Here is a 16,784-nt window from a genome sequence, read left to right as displayed (position 1 = left end):
TTTAAGTTAATTAGGGTAAAAATACATGGGTTTATAATACAATTCTCTTTCTACGCCTTCAGATCCAATCATGCATTTCTCCCAAGTCTTAAATCATAATCGACTTCATACTCAACTTATTTCTAAACTCAGGTCATCGAAAAAGAAAAACAAACGTGTTCATATAAGTGAGCGATAAAATGTAGAAGGCTCACTCTCAAACTTATAAATCATTATTAATATACTTCTAGTCATATCAATTCAAGAACGGGTAAACTATTGTTGGTGGTGTTTTAATTACTTGCAGCTACAGAAGATATGAGGAAATATGTTTTCTTTCCGAGGTATTTTTGTCTTTTAATTATAGAGGACATGAGTGTAACATATATGAAAAAGACAATGTATTTTGTTCTATTGAAAGCATTAATTGAGTAGTTTCTTCAGTTCTGACAGAAATCCTGGAAGAACAAAAATTTCTTAACTTCGTCCGTAGAATTTCGCTGAATTAAAAGATTCACTTGGGGTGGTATGATCACTTGCCTGGAGAGAATTAGAAATAAAATCTTTTAAGGAAAAAAAAATAACAGCAGGACCTAGCTATATGTAAAACTCCTACAAACTACATATCTCCTAATTTGTGACGTTGCTAAAATTTAGCAACCCACCCGTATGATAATATTACCCTGATTTCCATTTTTTTGCTCGTTTTCATAAAGATGTATGTGACAGTTATGAGTTAAGATATAACATAAAATTTTTAATGGCAATGAATCCTCTACTCATCTTATCTGTTAAGGGATTTTATGAAACGTATACATCGTCATATATATAATATAGATATATCCCTTTATTATTTTTGTTTTTATCAACCACTAACCATTGTATCTAAAAAAGTTAGGCCAAACGCAAAATGATGATTGATTAACTGGTCATGTAGGTCCCAACTGAAAGAAACTATTATTGAAGGAGGAGTTCCATTTGACCGAGTCCACGGAACGAACGCTTTCGAGTACCTAGGATTGGACCCCAGGTTCAATGAAGTTTTCAGCACAGCGATGTTCAACCATACCACTTTGGTCCTTCAGAAAATCCTTGAGGCTTACAAGGGTTTCGAGCACATAAAGCAATTGGTTGATGTTGGCGGTTCCCTTGGCAATACCCTTAAAGCAATTACTTCCAAGTACCCCCACATTAAGGGCATCAATTTCGACTTGCCTCACGTTATACAGCATTCCCCTGAGTATCCTGGTATGAACTATCAATTATCTTTATAATAATGTTAGGGACTTGGTCAAGTGGCTTTTAAGTAGCTTTCGTTAATTAATCATCCCAATATAAATCCTGGAGAAAGTAGGAAGTTAATTAGAAAATTGATTCCAATCTCTTTTTTTTTTTTTTTTAATGTCATTGTTGTGAAGAAATATACATTATCATTTGGAAAAAAAGGGTAAAAGCACAAAATGTTGCAACAAGAAAAAACTGACAAAAAACATCAAAACAGACTCGATTTACCATATATTGCAATTTAGTGAAAAAATCAGGGTTGATTTATTGTTGTTTTTGTCAGAATTTTATCTAAATTCTTTTCCCGAATATCAGTTATCTTATGAATTCTCTGCCCATACCGCTAGATCCTAACAGCGGAAACTAAATTGTATGTAGTACAGGTGTTAAGCATGTAGGGGGTGACATGTTTCAAAGTGTTCCAAATGGCGACGCCATTTTGATCAAGGTAAGTTTCATTTGAATTTAATTTGCAGGTATTAGGTGTTCGATCCCTGAACAAATTTCATAATATTTCAAATTTTGTAGTGGATACTGCACGATTGGAGCGATGAACATTGCTTGAAGTTATTGAAGAATTGCTACAAAAGTATTCCCGAAGGAGGGAAGGTAATTGTTGTGGAGTCAGTACTTCCAGAACTGCCTGAGACTAGCACTCATTCAAAAATAAATTCCCTAGCTGATGTGCTGGTGATGACTCAATATCCGGGAGGAAAGGAGCGAACAAAGCATGAATTCACGACCTTGGCTACTGAAGCTGGATTTAGTGGCATCAGATTTGTATGCTTTTTTTACAACTTATGGGTTATGGAGTTCTACAAGTAGCGTGCGTGCGTGCCCACGAATTCTGAAGCAACTTTTTATCATTATCTTTCTGTTAAGAATAAATGCTAAGTCAGCAGTTGAAGTCAGCTGGGGTTTTCAGTGTAATGATGAGTCAGCAGCCAAGTTGTAAAACAGTTAAACAAGTTGTTATTTCCTTCCAAACTTAGTCAGTAGGTTGTTATAGTTAGCGCACTGGAAATGTGGACACGAGTTTGTTGCAGTAGAAGTTTCCACACACAGCTATATTTACCAATGTACTCTCAATTCATTAGTAAGACTTACAAATAAGAATCCAGCGAACAAATTTTCTCTTTGAATCAATAAAATTTTCTATTCATTTTCTCATCAAACAAACAGAATTTAGAGGGCTCCTTTTCTTTAATTCTTTCAACGTGTTCGTGAGCACGGTCAAGATATATTTTTTAATTGTGCTTCTATATGTTAACTACCAATAATTGTATTTGCTCAAATAAAAACCCACATGAAAAGAGAATTTTAATCTTATATAAATAAAGCATTAGACATGCACATGAATATCAATTTGTTTATTTTTTTATTAATTTTTTAAAATGATGGCATCAAAATTTACTTGCTATATTTAATAATTAATATTATGCCATTTATGCATTTATATCATAATTCAAAATTTCATCACTTGTATAGTTTAATCATTACTCGTCACAGCTCCCTCAGAACTGACATTGCGGTACATGTGCATCAATTTTTATTTATTTTTGAAACAAGGGCATCAAACACTAACGCATAATTGACAAAAATAAAAAATAAAAAATGTACATTGTTACACGTCATTATATTAAGTTATTATTTTGTTTTGCTGTCAATAATCTATTTACGTTTCAATTATATAGGACACAGTATGGTAAGTGCTGGACTTAGTCTAAGGGTTGTTAGGACTTAGTCTAAGGGTTTTCACAAGCGGTTGCTCGGTCTCTCGAAGAATCATGATTTACTGGGCAATGATATTCGGCCACCACGAGACCATAACGAAGCCAGAAACGCATGCTTCCTCTGCCGTTTCGAAGTTTTAAATTTGAAAATTAAAAATAGATTTTACCATTGAAAAATATTAAAATTAAATCTAAAGAATTTGAAAAATCCAAAATTCTTACCCGTCCCTCTCACTCGCTTGCTCTGTCTCTCTCTCATTCACCTTCCCTCTCACTCACCAGCTCTGTCTCTCTCACTCACCCGATCTGCCTCTCTCACTCACCCACTTGCGAGCTATTTCTCTCAGGCTGTTACTCACCCACGAAACTTGTTGTCACGCCACGCCCATCGCCGACCAGCCCATCACCGACATCGCTATCACGCCGTTCACGTCGCCGACCAGCCTTAGTTGACAGTGTGCTTGACGATTTTGGACCTTTTTCACCTACCTAGGTAATTACACTTAAACAAATGTTTCTACGTCAATCTTCCTAGCTTAAAGCGTAACTGAACCGGGCAATTGGTTGTTCATTTTTCTCTCACAATTGTAAGCATTGTATGCTGATTCGGCATCCAACAATGATCTGTAAGATTGGAATGAATCAAATACATATTTGCAACATATTTAGAGGAGGGTTGATGAAGCAATATATGCTTTATAGAAAATGAAGAACCTTACAATGAAGCTGCAATTACTGGATTAGCAGAAGAAAATTAGGGAATTCTATGTGGTAAAGAACTTAATAATGCAGCTAAGAGCAAAGACAATTGCCTCAACTAAAGAATTCACAGAAACATGTGATATATCAAACTACCCAGAATATGTTTGAAGAACCACTTGAAAATCTTAATACACACCATATATGCAAACTTCAAATACCAAAAAAAAAAAGAATGCCAACAGACGTAAACATATATAAGCAAAAACAGAATTACAACCAAACCGTAAGCTTTAACATTTCACAAAGTATCACACTTCAAATAACTTATTTCTAGTAATTTTAAAATATAAATAAAAAAAATCCAAAATCCAAGTACTTTGCTAAGAAAAGTATCACATACAAGGTTTCATAAAGTCCGTGTCAAAAGAATTTCTTTAACTGATTAAATATACTAATTTTAGGTGACAATAATGTAATCATATTAAACTAAATTAACTTAATTTCGCAATCAAAAATGCAAAAAACGCATAGAATTACGGATCAGGTCTAATTAACAATCAAACGTAGGCACGTAGCAACCCAGATGCATTTATGCCAAAAAGAATGTTCATAAGACTACACAAAACCACCCAAAAAAATTATAAAATAATAAAAGCAACGGCTACGACCTGTATGTGACTTAGACAAATAGATTTTCCCAGAACAAGAAATACAACAAAACAAAGAGAATAAATCAATCCAGGGCATAAATAGATTGAACAAAAAATGGCAAGATCAGACAAGAAACTGACCCACGACACTGGATCCTCCTCAGCCTAGCGTCATGGTTGCGGTTTTGATGATGCGTTAACTGAGATCTGAGAAAAATATTGACAGCGAGCTTGTGGGTGAGTGAGAGGGGAACGAGCTTCGTGGGTGAGAGTGAGAGGGACAGAGCGGGGTGAGTCAAAGAGAGGGGGTGAGCGAGGGGAGGGATAAGAATTTAGATTTTTTAATTTCTTTTGATTAGCTTTTATTATTTTTTAATGGTAAAATTTATTTTTAATTTTCAAATCTAAAACTTCAAAACGGCACATAAGTATGTCGTTTTTGGCTTCCCTCTGGAATGAGGGTGGCCGAATATTATTTTCTTGATTTATTTACTTGCTTGCTTCTTAAATATTTCATCCTGAATCCAAAATAGGCAGCTCTCACAAGGCTACTTCCATTTCAGCTAGCTGTACCATATGTACGGTCCATCTATGGTGCCTCATTTTTTAAACGAAATTTACTCTATGTTTTTTTTTTCTTATTCGCATCAAGAGAAAATTTTAGTTTGAAAATGATAGTCACAAATGTAATGTGTAAACGATAATAAGTAGGGGTCGGCAAATTCATATTCGGATCGGGTTCGAGTTCCGGTTAATCGAGTTAGGAAAAAAGTAATCCAGACTTATAATTGAATCCGAATTATATTTGGAATGGATAAAAAATTTCAAATAATATTCTTTAATTGTGTGTATTTTCGGATCGATTTGGATAAATTCCTACCTGATTGGATTGAGAAATTGATCTACATCCGATCTGAACTCAAGTTTTTTGGTTGAATCAGATTGGGTTATTTTCCCACCCCTACTCACAAGTTTATTTTGATTGTGTAAAGGACTAACCTGTTCAACCTATCGTATGGGTCAAGCTAGGATCAAATTTTAAGGGTCCTCGTTCAATGGGTCTGGCCTTTTTCGACCAATGAGATCGTTTTTGGAGCTTCTCCATGAGTAGAGTGGTGATGTTTAAATCTCTCATTATATCTTATCAACCCACACTAATAACTTTTATGTTAATACCTATTTTATCCTCATGTGAAATAACTTAAAATAATAAATAATTTTTAAGTGCACCGGCATAAAAATTTCTATTAATAACTAATTAAGCGAATCTAATTTCTTAAAATCTAATTTCTTCTAACTTTTTAAACTGAGCCATTCCATTCAAAGTAAGGCATTCTATTCAAAATATTGAAGAACAATGTAAAATTTTATACTGCAATCTCATAGAGACTGACAACGAGTGCTTTCATTCTCAGATAGATACCTGACAGCATTTTTCATCGCGATTCCAAATTTTCATTCGTTCTGTAAATGCATTGCAACGCCAAATTATTGTCCAAGTAATATCACTGTACAATTGCAAACACTTTCCAAATGCAATGCATTCTGGTCCATGAACAGATAAACTTGAATACAAGATTGGGATGCACACAAAAGGAAATCAAGAATCCCCTTTTTAGCTCCAAATCAATTATAATAATAAAAAATCTCTATCTTTATCACGTCAAACCCCTTGGCCAAATTCTTGTATTCCTTCACTCAACTTTGGCTTGATAGGCTTAGCACGATACTAAGGTTATTCAGGGCCGACTCGGCATGGTTCTTTGCTCCAATTCTTGGTGGAACTATCAAATCTTAAGTGGTGGATAAAACCTTAAAAAAAAAGTTGAGAAATTGCAATGATTACGAGATTTTTTTATAAGAAATGATTTTATAAAATTTATACAATGGGTGTATGAAAAAAAATTAAAATAAAGGTAAATTAGAGATTAGGTAAGGTATATTGAGAGATAAAGATTTGTTTAAAATTTTTAATGGAATTAACTGAAAAATGGGGGGCTTGTGAGATATAATAAGGGATCAAAATCACCATTCTTAAGATAGTGATGGGGTACACCCCGTTTAATACACCCCATTAAAACTTTTACATTTTATAATATTATTTGGTAAATGTAGTAATCTAGATAAAGTTCCTCTTCTAATTTTGACTACTAATACATGTTTAGTGATCTACGCCTCTCTCAACCAAAAAGTTTACTTAAGAGTTGACGCTATGATTATATTTTTCGTAATAATGACTATATATAAAGCCATTTTAGGGGTGAGTGAATGTTGGGATTAACCCAATCAAATCCAAACGTATTTGGGTTGAGAAAGTTTTGATCTAATTCAATTATGAGTACTGTTTTTCACACCCCTTTAATATTCTTCGAAATTACCAAAAGAAAAAAATAAGAATTTAATTAAACTAAAATGTCTTTATAAATCATAAACCCCTAACTATTTTTTTAACCTTATTTGTTTGATAAAGTCAAAAATAATTTTGTGATAATGAGGAAATAAATTACTTAATAATAATAATTTTATTATGAAAAAGTATGTCTAAAATGATAGTGAAGTTTAATTAAAACTCTATTGTAATTCTATGGACTTTTTTGTAATTTCATAAAAAAAGAGATATAAAAATGAATAAGTAGTGTTTCTTATGAGTTTTAATGGGATGTTAGAAGCTCCACTCTAAAACTATTGAGTAACTTAAACCAAAAAAATTCCAATAAAAATCTATTCAGGTTGGGTTAGAATTAGTTTCCAACATTTAAGTTTATTTTGTGGTGTTTATTTCTTCATCTCAGATTTAAATGAATATGAACTGAGTTGGACTATTGGCACTCCTTTGACTACCCAGTTTACAACAATTTTAAAGCTCAAATTGATTTTTTTTTCTCTATTTTGCCTAAGTCATATATGCACTCGATTTTCAATGGAATTTGACAGGGAATGGTCTTCTAACATGATCATTATTTTGATTTTTAACAGGGTTGTTACCGGCTTTTGAGATTTTTCTGTAGTTGTATTTTGAGGTTTCAATAATTTTCGTATAAACTCTAAGATAACAGAAGTACATACGTACAGGAGAAAAATTGTCGGTGAAAGAATTGTTTACGGTGGGTTTAATGAGATATAATTTTGTCCTATACGGTAATTTTAAAGAAGGAGACAATTATAAAGGGGTTTTAGAAGATTTTTATAGAAATTTAAGTGAACATAAATTTATTTTTGTGGTTGAGTTTTTGTAACCGAACCCAAACCTATAAATAATTTGGTAACGCCGCTGCTCCAAACGGGTTGTTAAATCTGTGCGTTTGCTTGGGCTTGGTACATGGATTTTTGGTCCACCCATAATCTCCTTATTTAAAATATTATTGATTAAAGGATAGTATTTTAGACAGTTTGCGGATATCTTGCATTTTTTATAAATTATTTTGAACGTTTAATTTAATCTTTTTGAATCAATCTCTCTTTTAAATCTACCCTTTTTGAATCAACCGAGGCTAAAATTATATATTATCTTTCAATCATTCAAATTAAGGATGAAAGTTTAACTTCCAAAAATATCAACAAAATTAGATGGATGTCCTTACACATATGCGAGGGGTATTGCAAGGGAAACATCACTACCCATAAGATAGCAAACCATATCATACGGCAAGGCTACCTAGTAAGCAAGTTGATTAATAAACTACGAAAGTCAAGTCTAATTCCAACGGTAACAAGCAATTTCTTTGGGGCTTAAGTTTTGAGTTCAGATTTCAATAGATGCATAACTTAATAATTTAAAAAAAGAAAAATCCTACTGAAACACTAGTAAACTAGTAAAATCTATTACCAAAACATAATCAAAGTAGTCCCAATTACTGAACCACTAGCAACGCAACAAAACACAATCACAACTTGTTCTTTGATTACATAAGCTTCCCACTAGCAAATTAAACAAGTAAAAACTCACATGGACAGACGAGACACCAGTGGCTAATTATTGTTGTGGAAAAAAGCAGTTTTTTTTTTTTTAAAAACTTTTAGGATCGATCTCATACAATATATAAGAATTTGTAATCTAGAAATCGTACCTTGAAAATTTGAGAAGATGAACAATCTTTTCTTTTTCCACTAAAGTGATTTAGGCTCCCAGACCACGATCCGTCCCCACTACTCCTGTTAGATCACGATCCGCCACCAAATAATCTTTCAGGCTATAACTCAGGTTTGATCTACACTTGACGTGTGGACGCCTTTATCACTACTAAAGCAACTAGCACGAGAAAATTTTTCTCTCAAAATTAGAGAGAAAATCATTCTCTTATTTGTATAATGTGACCTCTGTCTATTTTTTTTTTTTTGAGAAAATAAGCCTTTTTATATCTCTATTTAGTGGAAACCCTAGGCTCAATATTTATTTATTTATTAATTCTATTAAATCCCATTTTATTTAAATTAAAAAATAATTAAAACAAAAGTCACGTTACTTGTTCATGTGTTATAGGGGTCCACCTTGTAAAATAACATAAGGCCCCTTACACTCAAGCATATTAATGGAGTCTCCCACTAAATAATATATTTAGGCTTTTAACCTAAATAGTTAGTTATCTTACTTATTAATCCAGTAGCGATGCAGTCAATTAAATGAGCTAACCCAGGGATCATTTGAGAATATACAATAGTGGCTACAAAAATTAAGCCTGTAATTAAATAAGCCTAATTATTTAATTCCAACTCTACTCCACTATAAGATTGGAACTGACCTCCATAATTGTATGTTCGAATAATAATTCGTCCCAAGCCACACTGATTTCTTTACTACTCAATCCTTTGACCACATCGTTAATTAAATTGATATCTCAACTGTCCAATCAATTTAATTACATCTTGTTCTTTCATACTTATTGGTTTTCTCTAATGATCATTTTCAACATACTAAATATGTTGACACACTCTGGCCAGAGAATTTTATGATTAAGTGCCAAAAACCCATCAAGAGATGCGTCATACAAATTCTATATTGTTAATCTATAACTCCAATACTCATAATTGCTCCCACCAAGATACCGGGTAATCTTGACCATAATTGTGTGTCGTGCCCATTGGTAACTCAAATGGAATAACAATTACAATCATGAAATCATAACTAACTCAAGATTAAGATTACAGTAAAATCAATGCCTATGAGATTTAATAAGTCTAACAGTCATTTCAAAATTAATTAAATCTCATATGTTATCCAGCTCAATGTAGTCAAATTACATTAGTAAATTGATATATAATTAAGACAAATCATTCAATGAATTATTGTTGGAATTTCCTTGTGTCAATAAGTTGCTTTTATGGTCCTAGTCTTTAGAAAGTTTGTTGGTAATGTTATTTGCAAGATTGTGTTTACCTAGTCTTTAGGCTATAGTTACTGGAAAGTGGCTGTAATATTTTGTTGAATAATGGATGCTATTATTTCGTTAAGTTTGTTCATGTAACGCCTATAAAAGGCAACCTCATTGTGAATAAAATGTGTAGTACTTTCATCCATGTATCCTTGCTTTGAGTGAACTATTTCATATTCACTTATAACAGTGGTATCAGAGCTTGAATTAGAAAAGTGGGATTGACAGAGTTAGTAACAACAGCTTACTTGGCTCTTTTTTCACTCGTGTTGCAGCAGCAGAAATTCATGGCTTCTGAGAATTTTGTTCAACCTGCAATTCCCCGCTTTGATGGTCACTATGACCATTGGAGCATGTTGATGGAGAGTTTCTTAAGGTCCAAGGAGTATTGGCAGGTTGTTTCAACTAGAATAACTGAACCACCAGCCGGTGTAGTTTTGACAGATGCTCAGAAAATAATGCTTGAAGGGAAACGATTAAAGGATCTCAAGGCAAAGAATTACTTGTTCCAAGCTATTGATTGCTCAATCTTGGAAACAATTCTTAACAAAGACTCCTCGAAACAAATTTGGGATTCCTTGAAAAAGAAGTACCAAGGGACAGCAAGCGCGAAGCAAGTACACCTCCAGACACTTCGAGCTGAATTTGAATCTCTACGAATGAAGATGGGAGAGTCGGTCTCAGCATACTTTGCAAGGACAATGGCAATCGCAAATAAGAGATGAATTCATGGCGAACAGCTCGAGGATGTTATCATAATTGAGAAGATTCTTCGATCTTTAACGGCAAAATTTAACTATATTGTTTGTGCGATTGAGGAATCAAGGGATATTGACACACTTTCGATTGATGAATTGGAAAGCACTTTACTAGTCCATGAGCATAAAGTAATCCGACAGGATAAGGAAGAACATGCATTACAGGCAGCAGCAAATCTCAAACCAACTGGAGGGGGTAAAGGAGGCTGGAAAGGCAAGAATGGGCAGAACAGATTAGAAGAAAAGGTTGGTGATTCTCAAGGAAAAGGAAAGGATTATGATGGTCAGAATTCGACAGGACATAAACCAAAGTCTAAAGACAAATCGAATGTTAAATGCTTCCGTTGTCAGAAGTACGGTCATTACTGCTTCGAGTGCCGTACTAATTTAAATAAGAATCGTGGCGAGAAATCTAACTTTGCAGAAAATGAGGAAGAAGAAATTTCCCTTCTTATGGCATGTCATACAAAGGAGGAAGGTCACCAAAATCTATGGTACTTAGATACCGGTTGCAACAATCATATGTGTGGGGATAAATCTGCTTTTTCTGACTTGGATGAGACTTTTCGAAATACTGTAAAATTTGGTGATGACTCCACAGTTTCTGTCATGGGGAAAGGAAAGGTTGCAATCCAAACCAAGGAAAGTTCTCATTCTTTCTCAAATGTTCTATTCGTTCCTGAACTGAAAACTAACCTTTTCAGTGTTGGCCAGTTACAAGAAAAGGGGTATGAGATCTCTATCAAGGAAGGAGTTTTCCGAATCCACGATGAAAAATTAGGCTTAATTGCTCAAGTGAAAATGACGGCAAATAGAATGTTTCCATTGTATCTTCACCATACTGCACACTCATGTTTTGTTGCAAATTTCAAAGATACGGCATGGTTATGGCACTTTCATTACAGGCATCTTAGTTTTGGTGGATTGAAGACCTTGCAGTAGAAAAATATGGTGGTAGGCCTTCCACAATTTGAGCAACCTTCACAGCTTTGCGAAGAGTGTATTTTCAGTAAGCAACATCGAGATAATTTTCCAAAAGGAAAATCCTGGAGGGCAAAGAAAGTGCTGGAGCTAGTGCATTCTAACTTATGTGGGCCAATCAAGCCAACATCAAATGGAGGTAACCGATATTTTATCTCATTTATTGATGATTTTAGTCAAAAAACCTGGGTTTATTTCTTGCAAGAAAAATCGGAAGCTTTCACAGCCTTTCAAATGTTTAAAGCACTAGTTGAAAGAGAAGCTGACAGCCAAATTAAAATATTGCGTACTGATCGTGGTGGAGAGTTCAACTCTCAAGAATTTGGAAGCTTCTGTGAAAATCATGGAATTAGAAGACAATTGACAGCAGCCTACACACCTCAGCAAAATGGTGTATGCGAGAGGAAAAATCGTACAATTCTTAATATGGTACGAAGCCTTTTGCAGAGAAGTGGTCTTCCCAAAAATTTTTGACCTGAAGCAGTTGTTTGAAGTGTTTATATTTTGAACAGAAGCCCATAATAGATGTTCAAAATATAAATCCTGAAGAAGCATGGAGTGGACGTAAGCCGACAGTAGATCACTTTCGGGAATTTGGATGTATAGCATATGTCCACATACCAGATGAGAAAGGAAGAAAATTAGATGACAAAGGTGTAAAGTGCATTTTTCTTGGTGCTAGTGATCATTCAAAGGCCTACAAATTATATGATCCCATCATCAAGAAAATTGTCATTAGTCGTGATGTCATTTTTGATGAAGAGAAGACATGGATGTAGAGATGCAGCTCTGTTGGGCAGCAAATTCTAGCAGATTTCGATGGTGAAATTGAAGAAAATTCACAGTAACTTCAGCCTTCAACAGTCTTTGCTCCTGACCTGCCGCAAAATAGAGTCTCAGCAGAAAACTCCACCAACAACAAATGAACTTGATGAACAAGTTGAAGCTACAGATTCACGTTCTCAACGTGATAGAAGAAGGCCTGCATGGATGTTAGATTATGAGGTAACAAGATTTAACACTCTTGAGAATCCACTCATACACTTTGCCTTGTTTTTAGAATGTGATCCTACAACTTTTAAAGAAGCTGTCAAAGAACAAGAATGGCTAAAAGCCATGGACGAAGAAATTGTATCCATTGAAAAAAATAATACTTGGGAGTTGACTGAACTTCCAATGGGGCAGAGGACAATAGGAGTCAAGTGGTTTTACAAGACAAAACTGAAGGAAAATGGTGAAATTGATAAATACAAGGCACGCCTAGTCGCCAAAGGCTACAAGCAAGAGTTCGGCGTAGATTATAAAAAAGTATTTGCTCCCGTTGCAAGACTTGAAACGGTCAGATTGATTATTGCTCTTGCAGCACAAAATTCATGGCCTGTTTTTCAACTGGACGTGAAATCAGCATTCTTGCATGGGGAGCTACAAGAAGAGGTATTTATCGAACAACCTCCTGGATATGTGAAATTAGGTAGTGAGCATAAAGTCTATAAATTGAAAAAAGCTCTATATGGAATAAAACAAGCACCCCGAGCTTGTTATAGTCATATAGATGCTTATTTCTTGAAGGAAGGTTTTCGAAAATGCTCATATGAGCATACTCTGTACACAAAAATTGGAGATGATGGGAAAATGCTTATGGTATGTTTATATGTAGATGATTTGATTTACACGAGAAATGACAGAGTAATGTTTGAGAAATTCAAGGAATCCATGATGCTTGAATTTGATATGACTGATCTTGGTTTGCTGCATTATTTTCTTGATTTAGAAGTCATATAATCTGATGCTGGAAAATTTATTTGTCAAAAGAAATATATGGAAGAGATCTTAGAAAGATTTCAAATGAGGAACTGCAACTCTGTCACTACTCCAATTGAAAAAGGATTGAAGCTTGTTAAGGATCCTGCAGGAAGAATAGTTGATAGTACCCTTTACAAACAGATTGTTGGAAGCTTGATGTACTTAACGGCAACTCGACCTGATATAATGCATGCAGTTAGTTCTATCAGCAAATATATGGAGCGTCCAAGAGAGGATCATCTTTTAGCTGCAAAGAGAATTCTTCGATACTTGCGTGGTACTACTGAATTTGGGTTGTTCTACAAAAAGGGTAAAAAAATCAGATTTGTATGGCTTTACAAACAGTGATTATGCTGGAGATTTGGATGACAGAAGAAGCACATCTGGATATGTATTTATGTTTGGTTCAGCAGCTATTTCATGGTCATCTAAGAAGCAACCGATAGTTACTTTGTCAACAACTGAGGCTGAGTTTGTTGCAGCAGCTTCTTGTGCATGTCAAGCACTTTGGCTAAGAAATATTCTTCATGAACTTCAGTTTAAGCAACCAGAGTCAACACAAATCTTATGTGATAATAGTTCAACAATTAAACTTTCAAAGAATCCGGTTCTACATGAAAGATGTAAGCACAAAGATGTGAGATATCATTTCTTGCGAGACTTGACAAAAAATGAAGTCATTGATCTTGTTTATTGCAGGAGTGAAGACCAAGTTGCTGACATCTTTACTAAACCCCTCAAATTGGCTAGTTTTTTGAAGCTGGGAAAGTCACTTGGAGTTTGCAAATTGCAATTTGAGGAAGATTCTGCAGAATGTTTAAACTGAATGTTAATAACATTTAGTTTAAGGGAGGGATTGTTGGAATTTCCTTGTGTCAATAAGTTGCTTTTATGGTCCTAGTCTTTAGGAAGTTTGTTGGTAATGTTATTTGCAAGATCGTGTTTACCTAGTCTTTAGGCTATAGTTACTGGAAAGTGGCTGCAGTATTTGCTGAATAATGGCTGCTATTATTTCGTTAAGTTTGTTCAAGTAACGCCTATAAAAGGCAACCTCATTGTGAAAAAAATGTGTAGTACTTTCATCCATTTATCCTTGCTTTGAGTGAACTATTTCATATTCACTTATAACAATTAACTACAGTCTAAACATAAATAGAGCGCCCAACTCTATTTATCAACTACGAACTTAATTTATTTAATCATAAGATAACTTGTATTTATATCTTCTGTGAATCCGTATGATGATCACATAAATACATATAATATGATTAAACGGACCTTATTCAAAATATTTATGCAATTGAAAATATCTCAAATATTTTATTAATCAGAAAATAAATTAATATGCTTTTAAAAAGCATATAATCCCAACAATTATGCAAAGCAATTAAGCAAGCAAGAAACATTACAATAACATATATGTCCCTTTAATTTCTAAGTTTAAAGACTGGCAAGCTGCTGGATGTTCATGGGATAAACAACGCTCTGGTCACCATAGAAAGCTTTTCTTCCAAACATAATGTTCACAGCTTCTGTTGGGTCAAATGCATCCTAGAAAACGTATTGTTCTCGATTTGCACATGGTGTTTGGAATGGAAGACATGTAATTTGGCCTCCGTTTCGTCCAATGCCACAGCACCCTCGATCTAATACACTGAATCCTGTAGAATTATTTGGGATAAAAAAAAAAGTGATCATAAACATTATTCTATTAAGTAAAATTTTGCTTATTTTATGCACTTATTTAAATTTAATTTTAAAATGTCTTGCTTTTATTGTAGCACAGCAAGACGATAATTTCTCCGTTATTTCCACCTCTAGGCCGTGCTTGTCAAATCAAAATCCTAGTTCAGCCACTGTAAATTGTTCCTTGATTTTAAAATACGAGGACGAAATCTTTATTATCTTTTGTCAGTGTCCGCACATTTTAAAATAAAAGATTTTAGGCTAGACAGCACACATCATATCTAACTACAATACGATATGTTTAGTGGGAAAATTGCATACCGTATGATCTATAATTGGTGAGGAGATCTTCAAACATGCGGGCAATGTCAATGAAGGTGAATCTTGCACCAGGAAGATTGGCATTAAGATTGTTAATCATAGTCTTCACATGTGCATTAAAAGGCATAACAAGTTGATTCACTTCTTCTGAACAGCGATCCATCTGATTTTGAGCCAAAATTCTTGGAATACATCCCATTCTTCCTAATCCGGCCAACACAAATTTCCTTGCTCCCAAATTGTAAAGGGTCTGTAGATTTTCAATCAATACTTAATACAAGTTATATAAATATGTTTACAAGCTAAAAAAATAAAGTAACTAAAATGCATGCATATGGTAAAAAATGTAAATATAGTGAAATTGAATCTTACTGTGAGTTGTCTTGAGTATTCTGAAACCAAAAGATCAGCATATTGCTGAGCATTGTATTGATTTTTGGTATTGTAATTGGGCATGAGATAATTGTTTAGGTCGTCATTGCTGCCCATTCCTACAAAAAATATATATCTCGTGTTAGATATAAAATCCTCTCATTAAAATTCAGATCAAAAGGGAATCCTGGTTCGTTTGAATTAGATATATGAGTCCTTACGAAGTTTCTTCCGGTGATGTCGAGGATTCCAGCAGTGGCAGAAGCATAGTTGACTCCGTGAAGCACTTGTGCACCGGAAGCTTCAGAGTATGCAGGAATCAGAGGAAGTCCCAGTAGTTCAGCTGAATGGATGAATTTACAAGATTTGGTTAGTATGACATTAAAAATATTTGTGAAGAGTAAATAAAAGCTAATGGACAAAAAAGAAAATTTTCTTTGAAAGCGGACACAATTTAAAGAGGTTATGCATATGGAAGCGTTTAGCCATTAATAAGACATGCCTACCAGATATGGTGAATTTATCCCCAAACAGATCGTACTTGCGGATTAATACGAGTTAGGTGTAAGTGGGTGTAGATATAATAAATGTAAAAAATAAAAGAAAAAAATTTCTGTTATTTTTATTGATTTAAGATAATGACTGTGATTGTTTAGAAATAAATATTATGGGACAGTGCGAGCCCTCCCAAAGAGACATATAGAGGTAGGGGAAGAGCAATAAATGGCAATAGTCGTCTCTCCCCCTCCCCCCCCCCCGCCCCCCCCGCCCCCAAATAAATAACTAAACAAGTACTTTTATTTTGTTAATTTTTTTTAAAAGGGATAGAAGTAGGAAATCAATTAATTAATTGTAATGAATTTGGATATGTGTCATTGAAGCCATGACTATGAAACTCACTTCACAGATATTTCTAACTATGCTCAAGAGTGTGACACAAATTTACAAAGAAGAAAAATCTAAAAATGACATCTGTTTTATGCTTCTTTTTTTTTTGCTAGCAAAGAAGTAATCATAATAATTCGTCAGATCAGCAATTAAAATACCCTGCATTGCATGCAATCATGGTGTATATAAATTTTCATGTACCTTCAGGATTTTGAAAAGGAAAAAAAATTATAAAAATATAAATCAAATGCATAGATA

General features: G+C 34.1%; 2 protein-coding genes and 1 long non-coding RNA gene across 10 annotated transcripts in view; 1 reads left to right on the top strand and 2 right to left on the bottom strand.

Moving 5' to 3' along the window:
* Positions 1–2,425, top strand: part of LOC102630049 (caffeic acid 3-O-methyltransferase-like) — a 96,538-nt gene extending 94,113 nt beyond the window's left edge. For all 4 annotated transcript variants that reach the window (XM_052437001.1, XM_052437000.1, XM_052436999.1 and 1 more), the window contains exons 2-4: positions 917–1,227; positions 1,647–1,711; positions 1,792–2,425. In XM_052437001.1, the coding sequence (XP_052292961.1) occupies positions 917–1,227; positions 1,647–1,711; positions 1,792–2,088 (673 nt within the window). In that variant the 3' untranslated portion in view covers positions 2,089–2,425. The remainder of the gene's footprint in view (positions 1–916; positions 1,228–1,646; positions 1,712–1,791) is intronic.
* Positions 1–16,784, bottom strand: part of LOC112497060 (GDSL esterase/lipase At1g71691) — a 113,537-nt gene that overhangs the window by 41,518 nt on the left and 55,235 nt on the right. For 2 of the 5 annotated variants that reach the window (XM_052436993.1, XM_052436990.1), the window contains exon 2: positions 15,860–15,981. The exons of 1 other annotated variant lie outside the window; for it this stretch is intronic. In XM_052436993.1, the coding sequence (XP_052292953.1) occupies positions 15,860–15,981 (122 nt within the window). Of the gene's footprint in view, positions 1–14,631; positions 14,921–15,266; positions 15,517–15,859; positions 15,982–16,784 lie in introns of those variants that run through there. 2 more of the 5 variants (XM_052436994.1, XM_052436989.1) reach the window with 2 other exon arrangements.
* Positions 2,774–4,684, bottom strand: LOC127901065 (uncharacterized). Its single transcript, XR_008053104.1, has 3 exons — positions 4,490–4,684; positions 3,219–3,620; positions 2,774–3,117 (listed from the first exon to the last, which is right to left on the bottom strand). It is a non-coding gene; the product is annotated as an uncharacterized LOC127901065 (long non-coding RNA).

This window comes from Citrus sinensis, chromosome 3 (assembly GCF_022201045.2).
Source record: "Citrus sinensis cultivar Valencia sweet orange chromosome 3, DVS_A1.0, whole genome shotgun sequence".
NCBI classification, from domain to species: Eukaryota; Viridiplantae; Streptophyta; class Magnoliopsida; order Sapindales; family Rutaceae; genus Citrus; species Citrus sinensis.
Note: the sequence above shows the minus strand (reverse complement) of the source record. Positions and strands in the feature narration are given on the sequence as shown.